At 34.9% G+C, this 16,199-nt stretch overlaps 1 protein-coding gene and 1 long non-coding RNA gene across 3 annotated transcripts; one reads left to right on the top strand and one right to left on the bottom strand.

The window, feature by feature from the left end:
- Positions 1 to 27: 27 nt before the first annotated feature.
- Positions 28 to 2,712, bottom strand: LOC110732047 (nodulation protein H-like). Of its 2 annotated transcripts, none has more exons than XM_021911958.1 (6): positions 2,638 to 2,712; positions 2,205 to 2,455; positions 1,367 to 1,625; positions 1,012 to 1,191; positions 463 to 618; positions 28 to 366 (listed from the first exon to the last, which is right to left on the bottom strand). In XM_021911958.1, exons 1-6 carry the CDS (start codon positions 2,671 to 2,673, stop codon positions 193 to 195), a joined length of 1,056 nt encoding a protein of 351 aa, XP_021767650.1. In that variant the 5' UTR covers positions 2,674 to 2,712; the 3' UTR covers positions 28 to 192. The 2 variants fall into 2 exon arrangements, with proteins under 2 accessions (XP_021767650.1, XP_021767651.1); XM_021911959.1 differs by having other exon boundaries at positions 28 to 363.
- A 6,821-nt stretch (positions 2,713 to 9,533) lies between these two features.
- Positions 9,534 to 10,889, top strand: LOC110732017. The gene is made up of 2 exons (XR_002513412.1): positions 9,534 to 10,123; positions 10,538 to 10,889. It is a non-coding gene; the product is annotated as an uncharacterized LOC110732017 (long non-coding RNA).
- The last annotated feature ends 5,310 nt before the right edge of the window (positions 10,890 to 16,199 follow it).

The following is a 16,199-nucleotide window of genomic DNA, read 5'->3' as shown; positions in this document are numbered from 1 at the left end:
CTGTCATTTCAAAGTAAAACTGCAAAATTTGTAGCAGAATGTAATAAGGATGCTATATATAATGTATCAGGTAGCTAATTACAATTGCTCTCCCTTCAGAGATTGTAAAAAACTTGCACCTATTTCCTTTTGTGGACAAAATATGGCAAAAGGGTGAATATACATTATCAGCAAATACATTTTAACTTATCTTTATCTATAATCAGCATGAAGGAACCTCTCATATGATGTCTTCTTAAGTATGCTTTCTAACTCATCCCAGTTCTCGACTTGGTTTGCCAATGGCCCTCCGTGTATTTTCACTTGTCGGCTTGTCAGGTTTCTGTAAGGTACGCTGAGAAACTCTTGGACTTCCTGCAATTTCTGCTGTAATTTATGTTTGGATTGAGAAATCAGTTAATACATTTGATCTGAAATATATATCTCTGGATGAAATTCTCATGGTTTTGAAGAGAAACTCACTATACGGTTGGATATTAGATCTTCATAGTAGAGCACGATGTGTCGTGTGCTGTTGAAGGACTCCAAAGCCTGATCTATGATTGCTTCTTCCTGTTTTAGTTTAAGTTCAATTTCTGTGGCATTTATTTTCGGCTTGTAACTTGCCAATACTTGAGCCTGTGATATCATTGAACCAAAGAGGAGAAAAGAAAATATGAGTCAGTAATTTGGGTAATGTAAACCCTTTTTAAAGATGATTTTTAGGATTTTACAAAATATTTAAACTTGCTTAAAAAGAGCCCTTAATCCCTTATTGATTTAACACAGTTGTGGTATACTGGTATGCTACTTTCCCTGTTTTATTGCAACATACACATACTATTTGCTTTAGTGATCAAGGGTATGTTTTAATTTTATTTATTTAAACTTAATATAGACAAAATGCATTCAGACAATCTAAAATAAGGTACAATAATATAATTTCAGACAAAATAAGTTAAAACAAATAGTCTCAAGCACCAAAATCTTTCTTTTTGCAACAAAATGAAAATAGAGTAATGAAATAAGGACCTCAACAGACGAATGAACATGAGATTTATGAGTTCCATTCAGCAGCTTAGTACTTTTGTCATAAGAATTTGCCAATACTGATATCATTCTTCTCAGTAAATTTCTTCTGAACAAAAATATTGCAGAAACACCTTTCTGGTTGAAATACTTCACTATTTCTTCTTGGTTCTCCATCAAACCCTGAAACCAAAGCCAAATGATGTTGTAAATAAAAGCAACCATGAAACATATACCAACTCCCAAGCCGAAAAATTGCTACCACAGTCGGGTTTTAGTTGTCATGTTGCAAAGTTCAAAACTACCCTATCAACGTGACTTCGAGTATTAATTTTCATATCATTTTTCTCAATATTACCTGATTGAGCATCCACTTAAGTCCAACAGCAGCTGAGCACTCATTCTTTGAAGCACTATTGAACCAATCCAAATTGTAGACTTGATCTAAAGTTTTCAGTATCATTGACACATTGTTTCTTCTCTCTTTTACTGAAAATATTTCACCATTCGAGCTTACGTTTATGTGGCTGTTCAACATTGTCTCAAACCATCCGCTACCTGATCTCTGCATTGATAAGATTGCGAATGGCCGGACTGGATTGCATTCACATTCTTCCCTGTTGTATCACATTTGAATCACTATCATAAAGACATTGCAGAGCATAATTATGTAGCTTAAATCTCAAAAAAATGAATAGTTTTCTTGGTTTAACCATAAAAAAGATATGCACATATAATTAAAGTGGTATTAAGGCTTACATCAAAGTACTGACTTGTTCAAACCTTTTTACTTAATTGACAAATCTAGTTGAATGTACTTAATTTGAAGTAGTTAGTTTGAAGCACGTTAGAGATTTTTTGAATTGTTATTACCAATTGTTCCTTACCATTATTGCTCATTAGAAGCTAGCAGTAATAAATTATCTTATCAAGGAACCAATTCAACCAAAAGTTTAACTTGATGGTTGAGGTCCCAGAATTATATTTATCCTCTATCACATCAAGCTATTTGTAATCTAAATACGACTTTACGAGACACTTTTAAAGAAAAATAATACGAGTACGTTTAAAAATCATATTGGAGGTTGAGGAACCAATAAACACGCTTAAAAAAAATCCCAAAAAAAGGGGTAAAATAAAAAAAATTTAAAAAAAGAATATAAACTTTATTGTAAGAAGAGAAATTGTGAAATCACCTGCTAAAAGTAAGAGGCTTAGGGTAATGTATGTAGTGAAATTCTGATGAATTACTTTGACATTGCAGAAAGTTGACTTGAAAATTGTTACTTTTGATGAATTTGGAGGTTGTGGTTATTATGGTAGGAGTTTTTACTACATTAAAACAACCTGTTAAACAAATGTATACCCCACAAACCATAATAATCACTAACACTCCCATTCTCATTAGTAATGGTGATCTTTTCCCTCCTTTTATCACCCATTTTTCCTGTCATATACATCACATACATTAGAACAAAACACATAACTATCCTAATTCAAAAGTCGTGCATGTTGGTCGTGTAAATTTATACCGTCAACGTGACATTTAAATCTAGACAGACAGAAAGTAGCTATTTCATTACATGATAGCAAAAAATGTAACATTAACAAGTTCAAAAATTTAATTACCTTGTCAAAGATGCCATTCTCTTGAGCCCTCTTCATTTGAATGAAGATATTAAGACTAATGTAATTATGTTATCAAAAAATGAATTAAAAGAAGAATGAAAGCTATTATATAAGCTTTTAATTTTGGATAAAAGTGTTTAAAAAAAGCGCCGGCAATTGCACGCTTTCTTTTATAATTGTAGTCAGCTTTTCTGTTTTTTGCCATTTTTTTTAGTATTTTTGCATTAAATTAATCAACTAAGCATCTGTGATCCCTACATCTGCCTACTTTGCTTAGACATGGTCAACTCTGACTCAAACAAACTGAAGTTATTGGGTATTAAATCAATTAGGATTGTGCTAAATAAAAAATCAATTAGGATTAATCAGTTTCTTAAAGATAATGATTAGCCACCAAGTTTATGACTTTCATCGATCTAATCTTATATTGGATCATGCTACACTTTCCCATTGGATAATCTATTGTTAAAGATAGAGGTTGAAAAATAAGAATCATTACAAATTGTTGAGTTAGCTTTCAATTTATCTTTAATACTCCTTAATTTGAATAGTCCTATGGAAAAATTAATTTTATACTCCTTAATTTTCAAACATCAAATAGATGAAATCACATATTTTTAACATAAAAAATGAATAACTTGTAAAACGAATCTTTTAAGGGTTATAGAAAATGACATAGGCTCGTACTTCTTTTAAGGTTAAATTGCGTCAGTGATGAATCATATTAAGAATAAGACAAACGAAAATATGTACTCATTACGATTTAAAAGATGTTTTAATGTACTAAATTTGTTACTGACAAGAAGCTTTGATACATGAAACCACATGACTATTTTCCTTGAACATTGTTTCCGGAATTCAAGTTATCCAACCAAGGCCTAAGCTACAACAAGACCCTAAATTGTCTCGTCTTTCGACCAAACCAAGCAACGTATTGAGCATTTCGAAAACAAGCAAACGAGGAAATTTATAAGGGCCCCGGTTAATTTTTATGATAACCAAAATCGTTTATTTAGGGACATTTCTTTAACTAATGAAATAAATTAACAAAATAGCTCGTAATAATGGCATTTTCATAAATAAAACAACATTTGTGGAACCCGCATTTAATAAAAATTGACGACTTATTTACAGAAATATCACTAGAAAAAAAAATTGTTTATCAAGAAGATCAACTTGTATTTTTTTCTAAATTTATTTCCTTTACTTTTGTAATATATAGAAATTACCGCTACACGTCGTATTAGTTATTACACTATTCATCTCGTAATAAAGCAAAAAGGTTGTATATAGGTGTGGTTTGTGTGGAGCCTATATACACCCGCACTTTTAGCAATAGGATTGGTTTGCATAGCGGGTCATATAGAATCACATTATAAAAAAGTAAAAAGAAATTTGAAATTCAAATCATAAATTGGCCTTTTTAGATTGCATGAGTATCAAAATGGAAATGGTGCAATATATACAACAATATGCTAGTTTTTCATTTAGAAAAATTGTTGTTAATAATACTAAATTTGGGCGATTGTTTTTAAACAAGACAATCTTTTGTTTATTCTTGAATTTTACAACCTTAAGGGTCTCAATTTTAAGCAAGATAAATAAAAAAATAAAGAGAAAAATAAAAAAAAAAGAAAAAAAAACCTTGGTAACTGACTACTTACACAAATGTAAAGTTTTGGGTGAGACCGACTCACGTAAGTCCACCATCTTCATTCTCCTTCCCCTTTCTCTCTCCTCCCGCCCATCAATGGCGGCCATATCCTCCACCACTCTCACCTCCTCTCCCGCACCTCTTAACTAGCTGTGATGAAGATGAAGATGATATGAAGGATGACCAGATCTTCCACTCCACTTCTTTCTCTCTCCTCTTTTTTATTGCCCCCAAATCTGCCATGAAACTCATAGAATTTTGTAACCGTCACTGTCTTTGTCCATCTCTTCCATCATCTTCTTTACTTCTTCTGGTGATGTTTCCGATCTTAAGGGGATTGCGAATATTCTTTGCTGGAAATTGTATTTTCATGATAGTTGCTTGATGTAGAGAGAGAATCAGAATCAATCAATCCTCCAAGGGTATATGCATAGTTGTTAGAATCGCGATCCGGATCGTAGGATCGTACGATCCGGATATTACAAATCGATCCGGATCGAAGCTAAAGTCGTAAATGAGCCAGGATCGTAGTAGGATCGTGTGGAATCGATGGGATTGCGATCCCAATAGGATCCTACCGATCCTAAGTAAAGACTCTTAAATAGAGCCCAAAACATACAATCTTTATTGGGAAATTCCTTATGGTAACCCTCTATTTTTTTAATTTCTCAATGGTAACTTCCAATTTTCAAAATTATCAAATGTAACCCCAAATTAATAATTAATCATTAAATGTGACATTAGTGGGTTAAAAAAAAAGGGAAATTACAATATTTTCCGTTAAGTTGTGGGTGAATGAGTTATTTTGCTAACCATGGTTAAAAGTTAAATTATCATATATGTATTACTACTACTATATTGACTTACTGCTAGTGCCGCCAACCAATTTCCTGCTATAGACATTCTTCTCTCCGTAAAAAAAAACTAGCAAATTCTCCATTCAAGCTTTTGTGGAAAACGATTGAAAACGAGGGACACAACATATTCAAAGGGTTTTTTTGGGTCTTGGTGTTTTCATTCCAAATTTTTACCTTCAAATTGTTTAGGGCTCCAGATTACAAGTAAGTGCATTCTCTCAATTTTAGGTTAAAGTGTCAAAAATTTTGGTAGAATTCTAGGTTGGGTTTGTATAATTTGTGTCAATTTTGCTGAAAATTTATTTGATTAAATATATAGAAATTAGTGGGTGGATTATGACAATAGAAATTGACAGAATTGTGAGAAAATTCTTGTAATTAGCTATTAGTTTTTATTTATAATTTTTATATCAGAGTACTCTTTTGGTCAAATTTGTGACCTTACTTGAAAATTGATAACTTGTTGGACCCAATTGAAGAACTAACGACATGCTGGTAATCAATTTACACTGCCTAACCAACTAGTGTAGAGTCATTGACTAATTGCAGTAGAAGACGAGGCTAGATAATATTAGTAAACTTTGACATAAAACAAAAGGTAGTGAATGGAAAATACAATTGAATAGAAAAGGAAAAAAATGTGTTGGCATAGGTATTCTCTGATTGATATGTGTAGTGTCTTATATACAAAATAGTCATATCTTTGGAGTAATCAATGGAAAAATGGCAAGCTAAATTGTAGAAGTATATATTGAATGGACAAATGGCAAGCTAACTAATACAAGTATATATATGATGCAACAGATGCTAATTAGGCTAACAACTAACAAGTAGATTGCAAAAAATTTCTACTTTTTATGTTGCTACTTTAATATATATTGGTTTTCATTCTACTACAATGAATTGCTACTTTGCTAAAATATTTATTGGGTTTCATTCTTCGTTTCTACAGATAATTTAGTCTAAAATATGGGTGATAATGTAGTTTTGAGGTTTCAATACTCTGGTAAAGACACTGACATCGTTGTGCAAGATGTTGACAAGGTCAATTTAGTTGACCTCATTATCGAGTATTGGGAAATACCTGAGCGAGAACAAACCCCAATGCCTAAGCATCCTGAGTTTACATACATTCACAAAATGAAACATGTTGAGCTCAAAAATGACATGGCGCTAATGAAGATGTTTGTTGACTTACCTGGGAGGGATTTGATTTACATATGGGTGGGGGAGCTTCAAAAATCAACTCCAATAGTTGAAATTGCACAATCACTTAAAGCATCAAGAAGAATGAATGCCACTGAAAGTAGTGATCATATTCAACCTCAGCCCACTCTAGACCAATCTAATGAACCTCGCCTCATTAAAAATAAGAAATTGAAACTTTAAAGCAAGCCGAGGTTACATTTGACATGGCTCCTCCTCGCTCTCCTATTAACATAAATGAGTTGATTGTTGATAACATGGAATATTGGAACAACATTGAGATCACTGCAGTTGAGCCTAATAGAGGGAGAGGGAGAGGAAATGGAAAAGTAAAGGGTGGGGGCAGGTATGGGGGAAAAGGAAGAGGAAGAGTGACTAGCACACCAATTGTTGAACCCATACCCGACCCTACTCAAGCAGTTCAGATAAGAAGAAGTCCTAGAAACCACCCGACCCAAACAAGTAGTGCATTTCAGGAGGGACAGTCATCAAAATATGTTAAATTTTCACCGTTGCTGAAGAAGAGAATTCCTAGAACTACAACAAAGAGGAGGGGCTTAATCACAACCACTAATGTGGGGAGAGGGAGTGTTGAACAAGGTAACAATAGAAGGCATGTTGCTTTTGACTTGACAGCTAGCCTTGACACAGCAGCTGAGATGGACTTGGACTTGGATGATATTGAAATATACTCTTCTAGTGGACTTAATGACGATGACAATGAGAGTGCTCTATCAGATGATGATGACGAAGGTGAGGGACAAGATGATTGGCTTATTCCCATGATTCATGATAACTTTGACCCATATGAAGGCCCTGTTTGGGAAGATGACTGTGATGACTTGGATAATTATCTCCAAAGGCTTTATAAAAATGGTGAGTTTTACAAAGACGAGGACTTTGGTAAAATTGTTGTTAAACCATGGTAACTTTACACAGAAAAACAACACCTCAGAGATGTTGTAAGGAATTATTGCATTCAAAATGGATTCTCTGTGATTGTAGAGAAGGCCAGCAACTTTACTTACACTGTGAGGTGTAGTGATGAGAGGTGTCTTTGGAGATTGCATGCATCAAGACTTGTTGATGGTGTGACATGGGCTATTAAGTCAATTCAAGGATCTGAACACACTTGCATGGGCTTAGAAACTAGGAACCCAATGGTGACAACAAAATGGGCCTGCAAAGTGTTGTTAGAAGACATTAGGGCCAACAATGACATTCCAGCCAAGGCCCTTAACAAGCTTCTATGGTCAAGATATAGGGTTCAAATGGCACAAAGTTCGCTTTACAGAATGAGAACTATGGCATTAACTGAGATTCATGGGGGGCATGACGTTTCATATAGTTACTTACCAAATTATTGTGAAGTTATAAAAGAAACTAATCCAAATTCGTTAGCTAACTGTGCTTGGAACCCCCCAAATCACCCTGAAAAGCCTCTTGCATTTACTAGTATCTTCATATGCTTTAAGGCTACATTGGATGGGTTGTTTGCTAGATGTAGGGGCCTAATTGGTGTTGATGGAACATTTGAAGGGTAACTATGGAGGTGTGTTGCTCTCAGCTGTGGCACTTGATGGGAATAATGAGATGTTTCCAGTTGCTTGGGCTATAGTGTCAGTAGAAGATGAGGAAACATGGAAATTTTTTGTGTGGCACTTGAAAAACGCTCTACATCTAGGTGATAGAGGTGATGACTGGTGTATAATTTCTGATAGGCACAAGGTAATATTATATACTAATTAATATCTATTAATGAAAATTGTTTATAACTACTTGCTTTTGTTACACTAACTTGTTTTATTATTTGATTTTTTTTTTAAAAAGGCCATTGAAAAGGCTTGTGCAGAATTATGGCCAAAATTTGGAAGAAGGTATTGTTGTAAGCATCTAAGTGTTAATTGGAAGAAACCCTTCTCAGGACCAAAGATGTTGCAACTATTCTGGTTAGCTTGTGGTGCATATTCAGAATTCACCTTCAAAAAGGCAATGACACAAATTCAGAAGGTTAAACCTGCTGCAAGAATTTGGTTGGCCAATTTAGGTGACCAAGAGTGATGGACAAAGCACAAATTCAATCCAACACTAAAATGTGATGTTAACAAGACAAATTTTGTTAAAAGCTTCAATGCCACTCTTGGGATTGATAGGTGTAGACCTGTTTTAACCTTACTTGAAGGTAAATAATAGTAAAACCATGTATATGTTATTAAAAATTATAAATTTATTAAACTACTGTTGACTTGATACTTAAAATTGTATGCTTTTGTTTTTGAATTTTGAATAGGTATAAGGAGGGTCACTATGGTTAGGCTGGCTACAAGAAGAGAAATGTGTGAAAAATGGGATAGGCGTGATGTATGTCCAAACATTGTTAAGAGGGTTCAAGTACTTTGTAGTGATTCAAGAACTTGTAGGGCATACTTATCAAGTCAAGGGGAGTATGAAATTGTGGATGGGAAGTCATCTCTTTCGGTGAGTCTTAACAACCACACATGCCTTTGCAATGCTTGGCAATTGACTGGAATACCATGCAAGCATGGCATGAGGACCATATTACATGCAGGTTTGGACCCCTTAAGATTTGTGCACGAGTGGTACTCTGTAAAGAGGTATAAGATGGCATATGCTAATGGTATAAAATCAGTGCCGGATAGAGAGCAGTGGCCTCAAACCGATGTGCTAGTCATTCAACCTCCCGTGATGAAAAGAGGAGTTGGAAGACCAGTGAAAAATAGAAAAAGAGGTGAGGAAGAGCAGAGAAAAGGGAAAAGATCTAAGACTTTACGGTGTGGTAATTGTGGTGATTTTGGCCACAATATTTTGACTTGTCAGAGAGCCCCAACACAAAAGCAAAAAAAGGCACAAAGCAAGAAGAAGAATGCAATGTAGAGCATTGTTGATTGTCCCATTAAATAAGAACATTAGTTTTCATTATACTATTGCGTTAGTTTCCGCTAGTTTATTATTGGACTACTTTTGTGTCTAAGCTTAGATTTAGCTTTAATCTTAATTTAAGTAGTTTAGTTTAAATTATTTATTTAAGTGGACCTGACATGTTATATATCACCATTTACATTTTTTTTTACTGTTTATTATTATCATATGTCTTACATCATATTCTACTTCGTACTATTATAAGTTGGAGTACTATTTTTTAATATACTAAGACAAAATGTATGTAAAAATATGGGGAAGCAGGTTTTCCACTTACTCACATAGTACTCCAACTTGATTGATTTTTTTTTTTTAATTTTTTTGACGGGAACTTGATTGAAATTCTAAATATACTACAATATTTTTATTTGCCTTTTAGGAGCCTATTGCTACTTGCTAGTAGCCGCCACTTTTTCTTTCATTTCATGGAAGGCAAAGCATAATCAATTATCATGAACGTAAGATAGTTTCTGGTTAGTTGGTCAATTATCATGGAGGAAATTAGATTAACTATAATAATTAACCAAGGTTAGGACTATTTAACAGAAAAAGGTTCATTAAACATGCAAATAACCTACTAATGTCACATTTAATGATTAATTATTAATTTGGGGTTATATTTGATAATTTTGAAAATTGGAAGTTATGATTGAGAAATTTAAAAAGTAGAGGGTTACCGTTGGAAATTTCCCATCTTTATTTTAATTTAAGGCCCAAAATAATTACCTCAAAAGATTAAACGTTTCTCATTTCTCTGTTTGAAGCCCTAACACTCACTGAAACGCAGCTCTTGATAGAACTTTGCTCGAATCAAAGCTCAAAATTGAAGGTAAATAATACTACTTCACTACTTGTCGATTTTTTTAGTAGTCAAATTGCATGCTATTATCAATTATATACAAGGTAAATAATACTACTTCACTACTTGTCGATTTTTTTTTTCAATAGAAATTAGAAATTCATGAGATTGATGAGATTTGGTGAAGTAATTTGTTGTACTTTAGTTTTTTACTTATTCAATTTTTGTATATTCGATTAATTTTGAGGCAAATTTGGTGGGTAAGTTGATCAGCTCAAATGCCCAATTACATGTTGCTGCAGTTGCATTTTTTTCATACTCCATATTAATTTCGTGACTTTTTTTTTTTTTTTTTACATTCTTAATTTAGTGACATATTATTGTTACTTTGTTAGTTTGCTTTTCTTAAAAACTTATTTTCTTGTTGATTGTTGTGATTAACAGAGAATTAATGGGTTTTTAAAGTCATAAGAATTAATGTTCAAATGAGGTTGATGATTCTAGAAATTTAGAAACAGACTTTTGTGATCTTGATGGGTATGCAACGGGAACGGAAACAGGAACAGGAACAGGAACATCCGGAACAGAGAGCTTCGATGATGCCAATGATAAGAATTTTGGTTATAATGAAGAGTAGTTGTTGTTAGTTTGTTGATTATTCAGTTTTTTAGCTTTTATGATGTTTGAACTATGTTTTTCTTATACTATTTGGACTATGTACGCTTTAAAATATTTGTAAAATCATCTTAATTATGTAACAACGATCATATATGAGCAAAAGTGTGTTTTCTAACAATTATTTTTACTTAAGAAACATGTACTAGGCACAGTTAACCAATTTGGTTGCTTATTTCCTCAAATTTGTAGGATCTTACGATTCTACGATCCGATCCTACCCCCCTTATCGATCCAAAGTAGGATCCCGATCCTAACAACTTTGGGTATATGTGGAAGAATGGTTGCTGCTGCTCAAGAACTTGATGTGGGCGTATGATTTGAGATAATTTTTATCACGATTAAGACTATTTTAGTCAGGAATAAGATAATTTAATAAGACTATTTTAGTCATAAATAAGATAATTTTTATCAGGAATAAGACAATATTATCGATTTTCATGTGAATGAGGGATGAATGTGTGCATTATAAACAGGACTCACGTGAGTCTGTTCTACGCAAAACCTTCTCACCAACAAGTTGACTATGATACGTGTCATTGTATGATTGACCAAAATTAATATATTTTTTTAAATAAACAATTTTTAATTTAAAAAAATTTCCTGACTCCCAACCAATAGCCATGCCCAACCCTCTCCCCTAGTGCGCAACCCCCCCCCCCCCCCCCCTCGAACAACACACACCCAACCCCTCCCCCTGGTGAACACCACGACAACAACATGAAAGAAAAGGGGTCTTGTTTGGGTCTGGGGTAAGGATTGGGTATGACGACAATTTTTTGAGCTAGAGAAGGGAAGGGGGTTGTTAATGGGGGCTAGAGACAATTATTAGGGGTTGGGAGAGGGCAAGATGGTTTTTCGAGGGGCTAGGGAGGGGTGCTTATCGCGGTTGCTTTGGAAGGGGCCGGGACGGGGCAATTAGCGGGAAAGGGGGAAGGTGAGGAGATGAGTTTTCGGTGGTGGGGCTTGGGTAAGGGATTGTCGGAAGTGAAGCTATGGTGGTGTGGAGAGTGTTTGATCTGTGCTCTCGCATGCACCATGCGCATGGTGCACCTAGTGAAACTAAAAAAAGCGGAAAGAATATTCAAGTGTTTGAAAAAAAAACATACTAGTGTTTGAAAAAAGAACATACATGTGTTTGACAAAAGAACATATTTTTGTTTGACAAAGAAAATAATACTTCGTATTACTCCCTTCGTTTTTAAATACTTGCTCCATTTCTCTTGGACACATATGTTGATGCTAATCTTTTATCACTAATATCTTTAATTGTCAATAAGTATAAATTCTAACAATTGAAAATTAATAATCTATTCATCGAGATGATTTCAACAAGTACCCACAAGACTATATTTTTTTCTTATGAATAAATTACAAACATTAGTCAAAGTAGGACAAATAAATAGTGCAAAAAATAGAAATGGAGCAAGTATTTAAAAACGGAGGGAGTACAAAGAACATGATACATGATAATATATTAAAGAACATGTTCTTTTTCATAGGTACTCATGTGGTTGAATTTAACGGTTTTTTTAATTTTTATTTTTATATATTTTTTATTTTTTTTAATGTTTTTATGTACATACATTTAAGAGCATATTGTATAATGTAAAGAACAAACAACTCAAACTCAAAGAACATAATGATCAAACATAAATAATATATTATGCTTGTGTTCTTTATAAATATTTTTTTTTTCGTCCATATTCTTTAAAATATGCATAATGTTCTTTCCAAGTCCACCAAGTGCATGGTGTACCCGGGTGTACCATTAAAATTTCATGGTGTGGAGGCAAAGCAATGGTGGTGTTGGATGGGAGGATAGAGAAAAGAAAAAAAACAATTAAACCAATCATGGAGCAATACGTGTCATGGATAGCTTGCTCAATAGGCTATATCAGGTCTTGTCTTGTTTAAAATTAACACCCCACAAAAGGTTGTAATTGTAATATGTAGGAATAACAAAAAAATGTTATCTGGTTTAAAAACAACTTCCCATTTTTTCCTTTCCACTTTGCTTGGAAATTAATGGAAAATGAAATTCTTTTTTGCATATAATGATAAGTACATTTTGTGCTACTACTTTTTCATTAAAAAAAAGATGCATCACTTTTCTTTGTATGGAGATGCAAACTCTAACTTGTTAAAGCTTTCTTGAAAGAGAAACATATATCCGATGATGCTAGATGTTCCTGGTGTAGCCACACAATTTTTAAATGCTCCAGAGGCTCAGAGTACAAGCATTATGGACGAGATAGGCTATGCCACTTTGATCCAACTTGCCAGAACAATGATTGAAAGATGGGCGAGGTCGAATGTGGGCTTGAAACAATGTATTGCAAATTAGATTGGTGTATACTGGGGTACCGGAACCACTGAATCTGAGAACAAGAGCACATTTGACTGCAGGCTAGCAAAACTGGGTAATGAACTAATAGCAGGGCAAATACTGCAGGCATGTCTATGGGCAGGCACAACAGAAGCAGCAGCTGTGTCAAAGGAGATGGACAACTCTGCCTAAAAATGTCAATGAATCAAATGCATATGCCTCCCTTGAGTAGAAAGGATAGATGGATAGAACATTGCTCCAGATTATGAAGTAAAAGACTCTTTGAAGCAACAAGTATGGTTGAGACGTAGTGGCCTGCTACAATTGCAGATGTGCAGAAGGCAAAGCAATAGCAGTGGTTATTCGACTGGGAAGCAGCATGGATATGGCCTTATAGGGACATCAAATGATAACCAATCACTTGTTAAAGGGCGCAATGTACGTCACAGATATGACACTTTGCTGGAGGATATCTTAACCGTGTACCCAGTTTCAATTCAGATGTCTCATGTGAAAAGGGAAGACATTTTTTAAGCTCAATCATTTATCTAGGATAATCTCATTGGGGGTAGAACAAGTATGGGTTAATTATTGCGCTCATGGAATTCTCCTTATGTACTCATGGACAATTTGTTTATATATATATATAGGGTCGGGATCCGGTGAGAACCACCCTTTATGTGAGAACCCACACCTTATGTGAGAACAAATCTCAGCCACTAGATTAGATGAAATCCAACTGCTGAGATTATAAGCCTGCCTAACAAACTAACTTTCAGCATCTAATTTATCTCTCCCCTCTATTCAGTCTGCAAATCAAAGCTCATCAATGACGATTTACTTATCAATGGCGATTCACTGAGTATGCTCTTCTTTCAGCAAATTTCAACGGTTTCTTTCTGCAATTTTCAACGGTTTCTTTTTGCAAATTTCAACGGTCGCAATTTCATCCATCATTGAGGTTTGTTCGTAATTTTAATTTTGAATTGCATGTTAATCTGAATGTTCAAAATATTTTGATTTTACATCTTTGAAAAATTTGGAATTGCATGTTAATTTTCGAATTGAATTACATGTTAATTTTCGAATTACATTAATCGAATTGAATGTTTAATTGCATCAATTATTTGATTGAATTGAATCAATTATTTAGGTTTGATTAATTTTATAGAGATTTTAATAATATCATATTAAACTTGATAGTGATTGAATCAATTATTTATGTTGTTAGTAGGTTTTTATTTTCAATTGAATGCTGTTATTATGTTCTTATTTTCAATCAAATTCAAAATGAGCAAATAAATTAAAATGAGCAAACCTAAATATGTATAATAGAACATTTAAATTGAGGTAACTACAATTAAAATGAGCAAATATTAATGACATTCATAAGTAATCAAGGATCTATAAGTACTCAGCGTTTCGGGTAAAAACACTAAGTATACAGAATTGTGTATGTATGTATGTATGTGTGTGTGTGTGTGCGAGTGAGCGTAACAGTGTGTCTGTGTGTGAGTGTGAGTGTGAGTATGATTGAGTGTAAGAGTTTATATATGTGGGCATTGAATTGCATGTTCATTTGACAAATGAGCAAACCTATCCCCCTGCCCCCCTCCTCTTTCTGCTTGCAATTCTGGTTTCAGAAACTGATTTCAGTTATAATTATAGATTATGAAATTATTGTGTGTGTGTGTGTGTGTAAGTGTGTATCTATGTCTCTGTGTGTGTAAGTTTGTTTAAGAATTTGATTTCAGTTCTAATTATTGAGAGTGTGTGTGTGTTTAAGTGTGTTTAAGGAGGTGCATATTCACAAATGATGAGCAACAACGAACAAGTTGAGAGTCAATAAAGTACCATCACAAATGTGCCAACTACTCCTGTTTCGGGGTTTTCTGATGTCCTGCGGGAGAGTTACAATTCCGAGACTGGAACCGGACGCCTGTACCTGCAAAATAACGGAGACTCCTGAGAGCTCCGCCTCCAACGATCAAGTTATTACCTGATTAAGGAGTAATTAATACGGAAATTAAAGCAATAAGATCTCTCTAGGTGAGAGTGTTTAATGTTGGTAATCTGCTTTGTTAGCGAGATTAGCCGGTTATTAGTGTTCCGTAATGTTTCTGTTCTTCTCTGTTCTTCAGGTGAGATTAACTGCTTGATCAGTTGCTCTCTCAATTGCTTGATTGCCTGATGTTTTCTTGATTTTCTAATTAATGAGGATTAATTAAGTATTTATAGTCTTGAGAAGCGTGCCACTCTCTAGGTTTAGGGTAAACCTAGGGCTGACCGGGCCTCTAGACAGGATTGGGCCTTGTTGGCCGGTTTTCCCATTTGGCATGGGTGGACACGTGGCGTGTCTTGATTGGTCCGTAGAGGACGTATCTGTGATTGACACGTGGCAGACTCCTATTGGCCTACGTGAAGGACACGTGGCGGAACCTGGTTGGTCCACTTGTCAGACGGTGATTGGTGGATAAAAATCCCCTAATCATTTGCCCCTCACAGGTGGCACGTGACTGGTCACGTGTCGCCTGTGACAGGTGTCGCACGGTGACAGGCGACGGCCTGCTACAGGTGTCACCTTGCAAATGGCCGAGAGATTTCCCGCCCAAATTTTGAATTTGGAAGCGACCCTTCGCCTTCTCACTTTGCCTATATAAGGAAGTGCTGACTTCGGTCATTTTCACATTTGAGAACTTTGCGAGAACATTCGGACCCCTGAACTTGCTCTGACATTTCGGACCTTTTCTGCCTACCGCCTGTTCGGACAAGCCGACTGCACCGGATTTCCAGAACTTCATCAACCGTCACTCGTTCAGGTAACTCAGTTCTCTTACTCTTAATTTTCTTTTTATTTTTTGAAATGGCACCACGGAAGCACACGACACGACCTAAGTTAGTGATCAGCCGGTCACCGGGGACGGCTGAATCTAGGACTAGGAGTGCCGCCTGCCCTTTTCTGGACCCATCTTTGCCCTTTATACAAAGTCCGACTGTATCTGTGTCTATGCAGAACGTGATGGCCAGAACAAAAAAGACTTCTATGATCTCAAACTCGGACGGCTCCTCCCAAAGGGTGCTCATTAGTGAAACATCTGACCA

Source organism: Chenopodium quinoa, unplaced genomic scaffold (assembly GCF_001683475.1).
Source record: "Chenopodium quinoa cultivar QQ74 unplaced genomic scaffold, ASM168347v1, whole genome shotgun sequence".
NCBI lineage: Eukaryota > Viridiplantae > Streptophyta > Magnoliopsida > Caryophyllales > Amaranthaceae > Chenopodium > Chenopodium quinoa.
This window is presented reverse-complemented; position numbering and strand designations above follow the sequence as displayed.

What these genes read in the sequence shown, in the direction of transcription:
- LOC110732047 (XM_021911958.1), bottom strand. Translation starts at nt 2,673, where the DNA reads ATGAAGAGGGCTCAAGAGAATGGCATCTTTGACAAG. An exon ending in AGAATGGCATCTTTGACAAG is followed by an intron (nt 2,456 to 2,637) that starts GTAATTAAATTT and finishes TGTATATGACAG; the next exon opens with GAAAAATGGGTGATAAAAGG. An exon ending in AAGCCTCTTACTTTTAGCAG is followed by an intron (nt 1,626 to 2,204) that starts GTGATTTCACAA and finishes GTGATACAACAG; the next exon opens with GGAAGAATGTGAATGCAATC.